Raw genomic sequence first — 15,006 nt, 5'->3', positions numbered from 1 at the left:
AAATCACATTTTCAAATGACATGTATTGACAATGGAAAATGCTCAGTATGTAATATTATGTGAAAAAGCAAGAAACTGTATTTTGACACATAGGAGGGCCCAAATATTTCCTTTTGATTAAGTGAACATTTCATAGATGAAGGTGGTGAAAACCTTATGTCTGTGCAAAATTCTGAGTCCATTGATGAAGATGCTGTTCGGCTCTTGCAGTGGAAAATCATGAACTAGAGGTCAACTAGTCTGGGTATAGTCCAAGCTTTTAACCCTTTTGGGGTCTCAGTTTTCTTATTTGGAAACTGAGGTGGTGGTCTGCTCTAGAATGGTCCCTAGGGATCCTTTTGGGTCCTACATGTGCTGACTTTTGGTCAGGGACTCCGGAAAAAGCAGCTGAGAAGGGGCCCACAAACAGGTCTCATATGGTTTGCATCACTTCAGCAGTCAGACTTGGTCAACCTTGACCTCCTATTGTTTCCCATCATTTTCTATGACCGTCTTGAGTTTCTACCCCTCTGAGCCACTCCTCGCTGCTGCTGTGTAAAGAGGCCTCTTGATTTATTAATCAATTAATCAGTGCATGCTGAGGAGCTGTTCAGGGTAGTTAAACAGGGAAAACAAAATGCTGGAGCCCGTAATCAAGATGGATCATAATGACCCTCCCATCACTGATCTCCCTGCCCACCCTGGCTGCCCCACACTGCCCTCCTCACCCCCACCTCTTCAAATCCCGCTCAGCCCTGATGGGGTTTCCACCCCATAAAAGATACCGCAAATTTCAGAAGGGAAGATTTTCTTCTAATGTCCTCAGGAAAACACACGTTGAGATAAGACTCATGAGTTACTTGCAGCAATTGTATCTCAAAAGTTCAACCAGGCCCCCCAAACAGCACAGGGGCTCTGTCCATCTCTGCAGACATTGTACCCTACAGTGTACCCTACTGTATCCCCATTTCTCTACACAGAGTCATGGAGCTGGAAGAACCCTACAATAAAGATAGGCTATGGCCTTGAGTGACAGATGAGAGGTTCAGAGAGGCTCCGTAAGTTGTCCAAGGTCACACAGCTAATGAGTAACAGAACTGGAACTAGAATCCAAGTATTTTGATAACCGGTTAACATACCTGGTACTTGTTTCTCTGTGCAGTCCTGCTTTCCTACAAAAATTAAAGCAAAGTAAATGAAGAAAGGAGCTTCCCAAGTGGTGCTAGTGATAAAGAACCTGCCTGCCAATGGAGGAGCTGTAAGAGAGACTCTGGATTGGGAAAATCCCTTGGAGGAAGGCATGGCAACCCACTCCAGTTTTCTTGCCTGGAGAATCCCATGGACAGAGGAGCCTGGTGGGCTATAGTCCATAGGGTTGCAAAGAGTTGACATGACTGAAGCAACTTAGCACACACGCACACACACAAATGAAAGAAATTATCTTCATTAAATTCATTTTCTGGTTTCTTTTAAATATATGCTTCTGAGCAAAAGAGTTTTTAATAGTTTCAGATGAAGTTTCTGGGGGAAAGTATCTTGGACTGTTTATGAAGGAGATAGTTTTCTTCTGATGGTTCAGAATGTCAGCTACGAGCCTGCTGGGGGCTGACGGTTAACATGGGGACTCTGGCGGGGTTTGTTGGACTGCTGGAGAGGCTGTATCTCTGCGCTAGAATCTCTTTAGTTGGTTTTTCTTCCAGTAGCACTTAGCAAATAATGCTAATGAGGCCAGGGTTTTAGAATAGAATCTCTGTTTTGGGTCACAAGTAGTACCTCCATCTGCTACCAAGTTTTCATAGTTTATGGGGCGGGGCACAGAGCTTCAGTCCAGAGTGACTGCACTCACCCCCACCAGGCCTGGACACCCATTTGTGTCTACTTCACCCATTTGTGAACACCTTGGGAGCATCCAGGTATGCCTATATAGCTACAGTGGACACATGGGGAAAAGTCTGGAATGTTCTTATTTGACTAGCCTGGTAAGGAGGATGCTTAGAAATATATATACACATATATAAAATTAATTCCTTAACGTCTCTGTTGTAAAATGTTACATTTGTCAAATGTGTTTGTCAACTAGAGGCTCATCTGCCAACCTGGCTGCTCATTTCTGCTGGATGTCAATCAAACAATCCAACTTCTTGGATACATGAAGGGCTTAACTCATAAACTAGACATCTGAATTGCACTTACCAGCCTTGATTTATAGGCTGTCTTTTTTTGTTTGTTTATGTGTTCTCCAGGATCCTGCTTTCTCGGCTGTGATTCACGACAAGCTCCAGGTCCCCAATACCATCCGGAAGGCATGGAATGACAGGGACAACCGCTGTGACATTTGTGCCACACACTTGAACCAGCTGAAGCAGGAGGCCATTCAGATGGTGCTGACCCTGGAACAGGCGGCTGGCAGCGAGCACTTCGATGGCTCCCCTGGCTCTCCCCCACCCCTCTCCAATGTCCCCACTCTGGTGGGGTCCCGGCACGTGGGGGGGCTCCAGCAGCCCAGGGATTGGGCTTTTGTGCCCGCCTCCTATGCCCCCTCAAGCTACACAGCCTTCGTCACCAATAAGCATAGCAGCAAACCCAACAGCCTCGGGGTCAGCAATGGGGCGGAGAAGAAGAGTGGGTCTCCAACCCACCAGGCCAAGGTCAGCCTCCAGATGGCCACCAGTCCCAGCAACGGGAACATCCTCAGCTCAGTGGCCATCCAGGCTCACCAGTACCTGGATGGCACCTGGTCCCTGTCGAGAACCAACGGGGTCACCCTGTACCCCTACCAGGTAAGTAGCCTCTGAGTTAAAAGGGACAGGGTTGGCTACAGTCAAAGCAAAGAGGTGGGTAGCACTTTGTTTCTCTACTTTGTCCCTCTGGTAACTCCCCAATGCAGAGCCTAGTATTTCCATGTAGCCCTGCTGGATGATGCTAAATAGAGAGAAAATGTCTGAGGGACCAGTGATCCAAGAGGGTGCTCTGTTTCCATTGTCTATACCATCAAAAGAGAGGGAGACTCTCGTCTTAATTTCTCCCACTTTGACCGACCATAACCCTTTTCTATTTGCATCTTACCTTAAAATACATAACTCAGTTGGTAAAGAATCAGCCTGCAATGCAGGAGACCCCGGTTCGATTCCTGGGATGGAAAGATCCACTGGAGAAGGGATAGGCTACCCACTCCAGTATTCTTGGGCTTCCCTAGTGGCTCAGCTGGTAAAGAATCCACCTGCAATGCGGGAGACCTGGGTTCGATCCCTGGGTTGGGAAGATCCCCTGGAGAAAGGAAAGTAAAGAAAGTCCAGTATTCTGGCCTGGAGAATTCCATGGACTATACAGTCCATGGGGTCGCAAAGAGTCGGACATGAATGAGTGACTTTCACTTTCACTTCACTCAAATACTGTGGGATTAGGTTACCAAACATGTATTCCCCTTTTCTTATTTTCTCTTTTCTGGTATTTAAATTAGCATATGCTCTCAAGTTCTCTATAGAAATAAGACAGCAGGTCTGAAGTCTGCCAAGGAATCTAAAAAAGTTTTCTTAATTTTTCTTGGGTGAGTTTTCTGCTGGAGGAGGGTTGGGTTTACCATATGTGCTCTCTGTGTCCGCTGCGTCACTCATGGTGGGAAGCAGCAGAAAGTGTTGACTTTGAGTGTATTAGTCGGGGTGGATAATTGGTGCAACAGTTGGTCTCAAGTTATTTCGCACTTGTGTCCCTGTTGTATGGGGTGTTTGGTGGGTAGTCTTCCACTATGACAAGGGTCCTAGGCACCTCCATCTATCAATAGATAGATAATAGATAATAGAAAATGTCACCATTTTCCAGAGGTCTCAGAGTCTTCCACAAGATCTTGTACAACCAGCCAGGAACTGGAGAAAGAGAGAGAGGGTGGAGGATCTCCCAGGGAGAGGTGGGGGGCCAAGCCTGGAGGGGGTGAGATTTCAGTCTCCTGGTCCCATCTTCCCTCAAGGGAGGCTGAGAAAGCCAATCTACCCACATGTTTAGGAGAAAAAAGAAACAAGTTGAGTGAATGCATAGCATAGTTTTTCTTTCATGGGATAGAGGTACAGGGAAACATAAAATGAGTTGAATGCAGTTGATAAAATTCCTGGTGACTTTTCTAGAGTGTAAAAGGGAGTATAGATTGTTTCTCTTGATATCTTGAAAGAAAGTGGGGAGCGTGGATCTTTATCTTGAGAAGTTAGTGATCTTGGACAGCCAAACTATTCATTTACCTGATGATGCTTTATAGTTTACAAAATATAGAGCACACATCATTTTATTTAATCCCCCCCTGCCCCCGCAACGATACGCCTGTGAGGTCAGCAGGACAGATGTTGATCTTCCTCTTATAGATGGGGAAACAGGATGCTTAAAGAAATGGAATAATTGCTATGGCCACACAGCTGGTGCCAGAGTAGCACCAGGTCTTCCCTGACCAGGAGAATGGCTTTCCCTGGCCTGGCTGCTGCTTCCAACTTTCTGAGCTTACCCCAGAACACTTATCTCAACATCTTTTCCAGCTATGGTTTCTTTTAAGACATGGTACACCAAAAAAAAGGCCTCCTTTTTTGACCTGTGGGGGCCTGCCTGCCACTTCACTTTTGGACAGAATTTCCTGGGTTGTGGATAAAAATATAATGAGAAACCAGTGGCACCCTGGGTGGGACTTCCTAGTCTAATGCTTGAATATAACCATCTAGGGCAGGAACAGAATATCTTCTTTCCATTATTGAATAATATGCTTTTTTTTTTTTGGTTTGTAATTTAAAAATAGTTTTAGAAATTATAAAAAGTGATGCATGTCTGTTGTAAAATAAAATTTTAGAAACATGAAAAAGTTTAAGACAGACTTTAAAAAGCCACACCACCCAGAAATAGAAATTCACAGCATTTTGGTATATTTCCTCCCAGGATTTTATATGCATGCAGTTTCTAAAATTGTGATAATGTTCAGTTCTCTGATCTGCTCTTTGTTTAATATACTTCATGGTATTTTCCCATCATTATATATTTTTCTAAAATAGGATCTTTAATGGTAGCCTAGTATTCCATTATATAAATACTACCCATATATTTGTCCTAATTTATATAACCAAGCATCAATTATTTGAGTTTAGGTTTTTACTACTATAAATAAAATGCTCTGGTGCACATCTTTATACCCAGGTCATATTTTCAACACATCCTGGGTTGTGCTAGCCACACACTCACTCATGTTACACAGACAACTCACATTTCACCTTCCAGGGCCCCAGAGCACTTGTAACGTGTATCAGGTGCTAGTTAGAAGATTCAGCTGCTGCACGGTGCTGGTGAGTGAGGACAGAAGAACTTGAAACTGGTGCTTTCATAGAAAACATCCAGAGTGTGGGGAAACTCTGTGTAGGGGGTGGGGGACTGAATAGGCTGCTTAAAAGGAAGATTGGGGATTATTGGTACATTTAAAATAATGTGTGCAATAATTCTTCCTGCTCTTCCTTCCCCATGCTCCACCTCAGAGGAAAAAGAATTTCCTGTATGATAATAAGTGTCTATAAGCTCTCCCAAGTGCCAGACACTATGCTGTGTGTTGGGTGGGGCTCCTGCCATGGGCTGGAAACCCAGGCTCCTGTCCTGTGGTCCTTAGTGGAGAAGGCAGGGGAACTCTGTGTTATAACCCAGGGAGGTGCTTTCAAGGGTAGACAGATGCCCAGCGTGCTCTGAGAGCCTGCAGAAGGGCTTGAAGTCCAGTCCATGGGGCAAGGGTGTGTTGATGTGGCCAAAGGCAGGCACAAAGGTGATTCACGCAGTTACCAACTTGAGATCGTCCTGGATACATTCAGTTGCTTCTTTCCAACTCAGAATAGACTAATTTGTGCATTTCCCCTGAGCAGTAGTTAAAGGGATCAGAGGAAATCTCTCTGGGATAAAGAGATTTGGTGCCTGGTGAACCAATGTCCCCGTGTCGTGACTATGTTATCCTCATGCCCTGGGGTGGGGGCTCTGGGTCTGGCTAGACTGCATGGCTCCTCTTATGGACATCTCCCTGCAGTAAATATTCTGCAGTTCATAGTCTGGCCAGCTCGCCAGAGATGGTTGACTGCTCTGAAAGCTGACCTCACTTTTCCTGCTCACCCTTACTCCCACTTCCCTCCCCACAGAGCAGATGGTCCTCTGGCTTAGTGCCAAAGCTGTTCTCTGGGCAGAGAAGTATCTATCTAGACTTTGTTGCTGCAGAGGGCGCTGCTCCACACCAGCAAACCTGGAGCCTGTAGAAGCAAGGGAGAAGAGGACGCTGTTCTGCCATTTAAGTACAGGGGGATGACAAGAATGAGGACAGGCTTTGCAGAAGTGAGCAGAGTAAAACCTCTGTATGGGAGAGAGAAGTGTCCCTCAGGCCCCTCAAGTTCCCTGTTTCCCACAGCACTGTGTGTGTGTGAAAGTAAAAATGTGAAACTATTAGTCGCTCAGTTGTGTCCAACTCTTTGCAATGCCATGAACTGTAGCCCGCTAAGCTCCCCTGTCCATGGGATTCTCCAGCCCAGAATGCTGGAGTGGGTTGCCATGCCCTTCTCCAGAGAATCTTACTGGCCCAGGGATTGAACCCTTGTCTCTTATATTTCCTGCATTGCCTGACGGGTTCTTTACCACCAGTGTTATCAGGGAAGCCTGGTAGGCTGGAAGGGGACCTTCAAAGATGTTCATGTCCTGATCCCTGAAACCTATGGATATGCTACCTTACAAAATAAAAGAGGTTCTGCAGATACAATAAAGTTAAGGATCTTAAGATGGGGAGATCATCCTGGACTATCTGGGTGGTTCCAGTTATAAGGGTCCTTGTAAAAGGGAGATAGGAGGAACAGAGTCACAAAGAGAAGATGTAAGGATGGAAGCAGAGGTCAGAAGAGAGAAGGTGCAACTTCGCTGGCTTTGAAGATGGAGGAAGGGGTCACAAGCCAAGCAGTGAAAGCAACTTCTAAAAAGCTGGAAACATCAAGGAATCAGATTCTCCCCTAGAGTCTGCAGAAAGAAGCAGCCTGTCTAGCCCATTTTAGATGTCTGACACCCTGGACTTCATGGAGTAAAGATGGATGTGTGTGCTGCTTTATGCTGCTAAATGTTCAGTAATTTGCTTTAGGAATAGGAAACTAATACACCTGGTAAGGACTGGGTAGCTGTGAACTTGGTAGGAGAAGTTAATGAGGTATACAGACCAAGGAGTTGCTGTGGAAACCTGCAGGATAGCCAAGAACATGGGCTTTTCATCCCACACAACAAACTACATTACCCAGTGGATCAGACAGTGTATTAGCAAGTCAGATTATTTCATTTGGGTGCCTCCACAGAATGAGAGGTTACTCATACTGCGCGGTTGGTTTTCAATTGTCTCAGATTTCCCTATTGTTATAGCATCATAATAACAAGCACGCCACAGCCCTCTCCATCAGCAGCTAGTAATTACCATTATGTAAGTATCTCATACTGTTGAAACTGCAGAAAACGTTCCAAGCTGGGGAGTGGGAGGGTGAGGAGAGACTTGGCAGGAATATCTGTAGAAGGAAGCCCATCTTCTCTGTCGTGTCTGTTGTCCTGATTGAAGGCATTTCACAGAACTGCCCCAGTATTCAGGCTTATGTCATCTGGTGTTTTGAGGGTTCGCCCTGCCAGCTATAGAGCAGAAGTTGTTAGTTACTGTCCTTTTCTTTTAAGTCGGTAGGCAGAAGACAACCACTGGAGATTTTGGAGCAGGAAAATGGAAAGATTTCCTTGTTGACAGCAGGAGTTCTCAACTAGAATCACTTGACGGGGCAGGGGGCGGCTTTAAAGAAAAATACTGGTGCCTAAGCCACAGTCTAGACCAATGAAATCAGAATATCTCAGGTGGGACCCAGACTTTGGTTTGAACTGCCAGGGCACAGAACCCCAGCTTTGAAGAACCGTTTATCTGACAGTAGTGTAATAAGTATAGGGAAGAGAACAATGCAGATAGATAGATAGATGATAGACAGTATATTCTTTTTCCTAGGGCTGCCATAATAAAATTACTACAAACTAAGTGGCTTAAAGTAACAAAAATTTGTTGTCTCATGGTTCTGGAGACTTGAAGTCCACAATCAAGGTGTGTTGGCAGGGCCATGCTCCCTCTGAAGAGTCTGTGGGAGAATTCTTCCTTGTCTCTTCCAGCAAACATTCTTTGGCTTCTGACTGTGTCACTCCAGTCTCTGCCTCTGTCTTCACGCGGCTTTCTCCTCCATCTGTCACTTTCCTCTTATCATAAGGACACTGGTCATTGAATTTAGGACCCGCTTTAATGCAGTATGATGTCATCCCAACCCTTACCTAATTACATCCACAGAGATCCTGTGTCCAGGTAAGGTCACACGCTGAGGCTCGGGGCGGACGTGAATTTGGGGTCACTGTTCCTCTGACTACAGATAGATAGATGCCAGCCAGATGGGTGAAAGATGATGGTAGCATTGAGGAGGTGAGCAACCCATGCTTGCTCCTTGCTGATCCCACTTCTGAGAAAGGAGGAGGTGCAGATATTCACAGCTGGTCAACAGCGGCACATTCTTGTTCTATCGTGTGATTAGAGAAGATTGAAGGGAAGGGGAAAAGATACAAGGGGCAAAATAAAGAAAGCGGGGAAGAACGTCATATCCATACACACCCTTGTACAGATGGAGAATACTTCAAGTTAGATGAAATGAAAAAATATTCATATGTGTTTCTTTGTGGAATAATAACCTCCTCTTCTGAACATGGCCTTCCTGGGTGGCTCAGACGGTAAAGCGTCTGCCTACAATGCGGGAGACCCAGGTTCAATCCCTGGATCAGGAAGATCTACTGGAGAAGGAAATGGCAACCCACTCCAGTATTCTTGCCTGGAAAATCCCGTGGATGGAGAAGCCTGGTAGGCTACAGTCCATGGTGTCGCAAGAGTCGGACACAACTGAGCAACTTCACTTCACTTCGCTTCTGAACTTATGCATGTAATACCATTATATGCTTTTATACACACATACCGTTATATGTGCTTTTACAGCCGTAGGTATAGATGTAAACAGTACTTCCTGGAGCGATCCCTGGGGTAGGTTAGCTTATGCTGAGGCCCTACCTAATTGACCAGTGCAGGAAGCTTCCATTCCTTTCCTACTGACCAAGCTGATTGCTGGGGTTAGGTTGGTGGAATGGTTCATGTTTTTTTTTTTTTCTTCAGCAGTAGTTCTAGGGTCCAGAAAGAGGCTAAAAATAGTGAGTAAGGTGCTGTGCTACTTAAAAGCATTTCTTACTCTCCCCCTGGGTCCTTTGGGTGGGCGGGAGGTGAGAAGCAGTGGGAATGTGGCCCACCGTCTCGTCCAGCTCCCCCAGGCCAGGCCGGGGTGGAGGGCAGAGCTGAGGATGGCTGTGCAGGGGAGGTAAAGTCGTGACAGAGAGAGGATTCCCTGGATGGGGACCCCTTTTTTCAGTTATCTTTGTTTTAGACAGCATCTCATCTCCTCTCCCATTTGGGCCATCCTCCCAGCCCTGGTTTACTTGGGTAAAACACTGGCTTTTCTTTGTAGAGCTGAGGAAAGGAACTCAGAACACCCACTGTCCACAGGTCCACAGTGAACAATGGCTGCGGCTTTTTTAAAATGACAAAGTGAACAGATTCTGGGGAGGGGGCAGTCTGAGACTGCTACTCATCAGTGATTTTATCCAAGTCTCAAACAATGAGGGACTAGATATTGGGTCACGCTAGATTTGCTGTTCGTGCACCGGAAATAAAAGTCTAGCTTCCTTGCTTACAGTGTGACCTCAAGCAGGCTTCTTACTGTTATGTGTCTGTATTTTCTCCTCTGCAAAGTGGCCGGTTGCAGCGCTGTCATGACGATTATACAAAAATGATGTATGTTGAACACAGCATCAGGTCTAACACGTGGTGAGACCTCGGTGAAGGGACTGGACATTTGAGGGCCATCTTACCCTCAGTCAACTCAGGTTCCCTAGACTCAAGACTGCATGGAATCAGGGTCCTCTTTTCTGATATAAAAGCTGGTAGTGGATGAAAAAACAAGACCCAAACCATAAAATGATATCAAGCTCATGAAATAAATGTCACCCAGCTCCGACAATGTCAGCCACCTCCACGTATGACCAGAAACCAGCTTTCTGTATGTGCACCACATCTTGCAAGAGAAGGTCACATTCTAAACAGGTTGATCTCATCCCACCACTAGTGAGTAAATTGATAAAATATTGAAAGGCTCATGGACCCATTTTTCTCCATTTTTGAAGATCTTTTTTTAAAAAGGAGGAGGGGCGACAGTGAATAAACATGAGTAATTTAAAATTCTACAGAATAGTAGAGGGGTGGCATTTGAAAGAATCCAAAAGAGTAAAATCTCATTATTCTGAAGTTACTTTGAAATATGAGGTTATTCACTCCTGATTCATGACTCCCGTTGCACGAGCATTTTGAAATAGTCCTCAGGTCGCTCATCCTTGCTTTCTTTAGTTTACACATCTAATAAAATGTAATATTCTAGCTTTCTTATTATCTGCTTGTATCTTTATTTGTCATCTTTTTTTAAAAATTATTACATAATTTGAAATCTTCAATAACTTGGCGATTTCAGGTCTGCTCCTTGCCTATCCCACCCCAGGCACACACCTAATTAATTTTAAATTGAGATTTTACTGTGCTAACAGTCTTTAGCGTGACAAATTAGCATGCCTCTATCTTATAGAGGTATTTGTGAAGATTAGTTAATGAGTCATATATTTCATATGCCTAAGTCACTCCCAGGGAGTAATTTCGGTGTTTAGGAAGCATATTAGTCACCATTTTTAGGACTCTGAAGATCACTTAGTGCATTGCTGCTGCACCAGTGGCCACAAAGAGTTAACATACTCTTTCAGTAGCTTATCTGAGTGCCCAGGAAGGACTGAGATTCTGGGAAGAAAAAAGGTGCCACGTGAAAAGCAAGCATAGCAGCAGCCCTGTCTTATATTCAAGGCTGTGACCAGGCGTTTTCTAATTCCATGACACACCTGAGCCCGTCTAACAGTTTCCATCACTGTAGCAAGCCTGGTTTCCCTTGGTCCCTGTGGCTTAGGCTGTGAGGATCTGTATCAGTGGAAAGACTGAACCCATTAGCCTGTTCTTGACGGGCTCCCTTTTTGTTAAAGCAAACAGTCCCTAGAGACCCCAGTGGAAGCAAGACGGGAAGGCTACCCTTGTGAATTACAGATGATACACCAAGGCCCAGAAATGTCAAGTGACTCACCCAAGGTCACACAGCAGCTCGAACATGCCAGAGCTGAGATTCAAAGAGCTTCCTGTGTACTGGCCTTTTCCACGCCCCCTGTCCCCCAGGGGAAGGGATCAACTCCTTAGATTGGTCCAACATTCCCCATCTTGGGGAGGGCCACCCACAGCAGCACACTCTGTTAACATATCTTTGTGGGCAGTTCTGGGTCACTTGGACTTGCAAGTCCACGTTCAAATTGTATTGCTTTGTGCATTCATGTAGAAACGAATGCCCTACATCACATCTTCTCACTGGGAGGTGGGGAAACCAGTGGGGACAAAGCTTGAGACAAAGCTGGGCCAAAAATCAGCAAAAAAGGCTGTGGAGGCAATGCTGCCATCTAGTGAGACATGTTTTAGCTCATCTGAGAGACTGAACAGGCCTAATACTGGGACTGTCATCATGAATTATACTGATTTCCTAAGATTAATAAATAGCAACAGGGCCCTTTCCTTGTTAATAGTGTGGTCTTTGTTGAATAGCGTAAGTAGACGTTTAAATTCGATGTCCTAACACATATGCTTTCTTCCAATTTTTTTATTACTTATTTATTTATTTTTGGTTGTGCTGGGTCTTCAGTGCTTTGTGTGGGCTTTCTCTAGTTCTGGTGAAAGGAGGCTGCTCTTCATTGCAGTGCTCAGGTTTGTCATCACAGTGGCTTCTCTTGTTTTTGGAGCACATGCTCTAGGCACATGACCTCGGTAGTTGCAGCTGGTGGGCTCCAGAGCGCGGGCTTAGTAGTTGTGGCACATGGGTTTAGTTGCTTTGTGGCATATGGGATCTTCCCAGACCAGGGCTCAAACCTCTGTCCCCCGCATTGGCAGGCAGATTCTTAACCAGTGGACCATCAGGAAAGTCCCCTAACACATATGCTTTAGAAAGGACTCTGTTGGCTGAGATCTCCAGTGAAGGTGGAACTCTGTTTGGGGTAGTGGGTGGGGCACCCAGGTCTGCCTGTAAAGTCTGGCTTACCTGCTTATGAGCTGAGTGACATTTTGCTACACAAAATATCAATATCCACTTTTATATCTCTCTCCTAAGGTTGTTTTAAGGATTAGGCTCACTTATTCTGAATTTGTTTTTAGTTCTAAGTGCTCGATTAATGAAATTTTACACACACACACACACACACACACACACACACACTTGCAAAATGAGATCCCATACTGAGAGATTCTATAAAATTGACCTGCACTGACTACTCCTAGAGCATGACTCTCTGCCTTCCTGCAGCCTAACAACACACTTAAAGGCGAGGTAGATATACCCGGGGGCTTCTCTGTTGATTCAGATGGTAAAGAATCTGCCTGCAACATAGGTGACCCAGGTTCAATCCCTGGGTTGGGAAGATCCCCTGGAGAAGGGCATGGCTGCCCACTCCAGTATTCTTGCCTGGAGAATTCCATGGACAGAAGAGCCTGTCAGGCTGCAGACCATGGGGTCACAAAGGGTTGGACATGACTGAGCGACTAAAACACACACACACACACACACAGACGTACCTGGAACAACACACATAAGCCTGGAAAAAAGTGATGGAATTGGTGAATTCAGAAGTCTGAGGCAGGCCTGTATCTGAGGTCAGTTTCCAGCTGTCATAGCATGACAGTTATCTTGAACATGGCTATTTCTCAGGGCTCACTCTGTAGCTTCAAGATGCATCAGAACCTATTTCAGGTAAGATTGTGTATTGGAGTTTTTGTTGATGACAACAGTTGTTTTGTTCTCCTCTAAGGACATTTAGATGGACATTCCATTTAGATGGAAAATATAATCTGTCTTTTTTGATAGAATGCTTCAGTGGTGTAGGTGCTTTGAGGGATTAATTGCTGCTGTTCATTAGGTGGCTCATCCCCTCCAGACACCTCAAAATCCACTGCTGAGTCACAGTTTATGAAACTGGCCATTTAGCAGCAGCAACCATTACTATTGAGCCCTTAGGAGGTAAGAGAGGGACAGAGAGCAGAGGAATGAAAATTCTTGTCCACATGTAATGAGTAGAAAAGATGAGGGTAGCTGGTGCTTCATGGAAAAAATGAGAAGCAGAAGGCTCTGGCCTCTAACAAGGGTAGTTTGGAAGCTTTACTATTCTAGAAAAAGGGCTCCAGATCTATTTATTATTGAGGAAGAGATACACTGATTTGTTGCTGAACATGTGGCTGGATGGCTAAAATGGGCCAAAACTGTTTCTGCCATCGAAATGGCCTTTGCTTTGGGGACAGTGGATATGGTAGAGTGCAAAGAACCACAAATCTTAATTCCATCCCCACTTCTACCACTTACTTCATTAAAAAAAAAAAATCTTTTGACTGTGACACATAGCCTGTGGGATTTTAGTTCCCCAACCAGGAATTGAACCTGAGCTCCCTGAGGTTGGGCTTCCCTGATGGCCCAGATGGTAAAGAATCTGGCTGCAATGTAGGAGACCCAGGCTTGATCCCTGAATCTGGAAAATCCCCTGGAGAAGGGAATGGCAACCCACTCCAGTATTCTTGCCTGGAGAATTCCATAGACAGAGGAGCCTGGAGGGTTACAGTCCATGGGGTCCCAAAGAGTCAGACACAACTGATCGATCAATATTTTCACTTTCCCCTTGCTATTGGTGGTGTGGAGTTTTAACCACTGGATCACCCGGGAAGTCTTCCCACATACTTCATGACTGTAGGCGGTTTCTCTATTTGCAAAGAGGAAAACTGGAGTTCCCCCTACCCCCCATTCTGCTCTCAGCTTTGTCAGCCTGTGAGCAGACAACTGAGCTTTTAACATTTCATATTCTCCTACTGGGGTGCTCAGCCATTTCTAGTATGATTTCTCTCCAAAGTTACCAAGTTCATTGTCTCTCAACTTGACAGCTCTGTGTGCATATCAATGATCTAGCGTTTCATAGTAATAAGAATAATAATTACAGCTAACACGTACTGAGTTCTCACCATATGCCAGGCACTGTGCTTGCTGCTTTGTGTGTTTCCACTCAAGCTTCACAACAGTCCTCTGAGGTAAGGAGATTGTTATGCCCATTTTAAAGATGAGGAGACTAAGGTACAAATTAATGTGAATAGACACCACCTGCATGGAGGAAGCCCACATTTCTGAATGCTGAAAAATTTAGCCAACAAGTATTTTATTCAGTGTGTAGTTATTTGTTGAAATAAGTTTGATAAATTGCATTTCTGTAAGTTCATAAAAACAAGTTTTATATTAGTAATAAACTTGAGGGAATTCTGTTTTTTTCTTACTTTAATATTAAGCAAGTTCTATTCTGATGATTCTCCTTATTTAGTTACTAATCCCCAGTCTTCATTCTCCTTACCTTGCCCACGTGTCCCTTCTCTCTTTTTCCTTCTTCCATTTTTATTTTAAATCACACAATCATCCTCTTGAGAGTTCTAAGACTTAATTATATAGGTTATAAATTATTCGTATGTTTCCCCTCATTCTACCCTCATAATCTCATTTTATTACGGTTTATTTGCATCTCTGAGAATGGGTGGGCAAAGGAAATAAAAGGACTTGCAATGAAAATCAGTCAATTCTATATCACTTGTTAGCAATTCATAGAAAATATTTGTCAGAAAAGGTAATGGAAACTAAAATACAGTAATTAAAAAGGAAGTCACAAATTTAAAAATCACAAACATTTCAACCTCTTCAGAGTAGTTGCTGACTTCTAACTATATAATAGGCTTAGTGGTAAATGGCATAATGCAGCATTTAAGGTTAATGGGTATAAATGTATTAATTACAGTAACTATTC

The 15,006-nt window shown here is 44.5% G+C and overlaps 1 protein-coding gene and 1 non-coding gene across 2 annotated transcripts in view; both read left to right on the top strand.

Annotated features, from left to right (window-relative positions):
• The window catches only part of KIF26B (kinesin family member 26B), a 506,912-nt gene that overhangs the window by 196,335 nt on the left and 295,571 nt on the right, over nucleotides 1-15,006 (top strand). The window contains exon 3 of the mRNA XM_043923976.1: nucleotides 2,223-2,759. Within this exon, the coding sequence (XP_043779911.1) occupies nucleotides 2,223-2,759 (537 nt within the window). The remainder of the gene's footprint in view (nucleotides 1-2,222; nucleotides 2,760-15,006) is intronic.
• On the top strand, nucleotides 8,725-8,796 carry TRNAC-ACA. The gene has a single exon. It is a non-coding gene; the product is annotated as a tRNA-Cys (tRNA).

The sequence above is a fragment of the Cervus elaphus genome, chromosome 14 (assembly GCF_910594005.1).
Source record: "Cervus elaphus chromosome 14, mCerEla1.1, whole genome shotgun sequence".
Taxonomy (NCBI): domain Eukaryota; kingdom Metazoa; phylum Chordata; class Mammalia; order Artiodactyla; family Cervidae; genus Cervus; species Cervus elaphus.
This window is presented reverse-complemented; position numbering and strand designations above follow the sequence as displayed.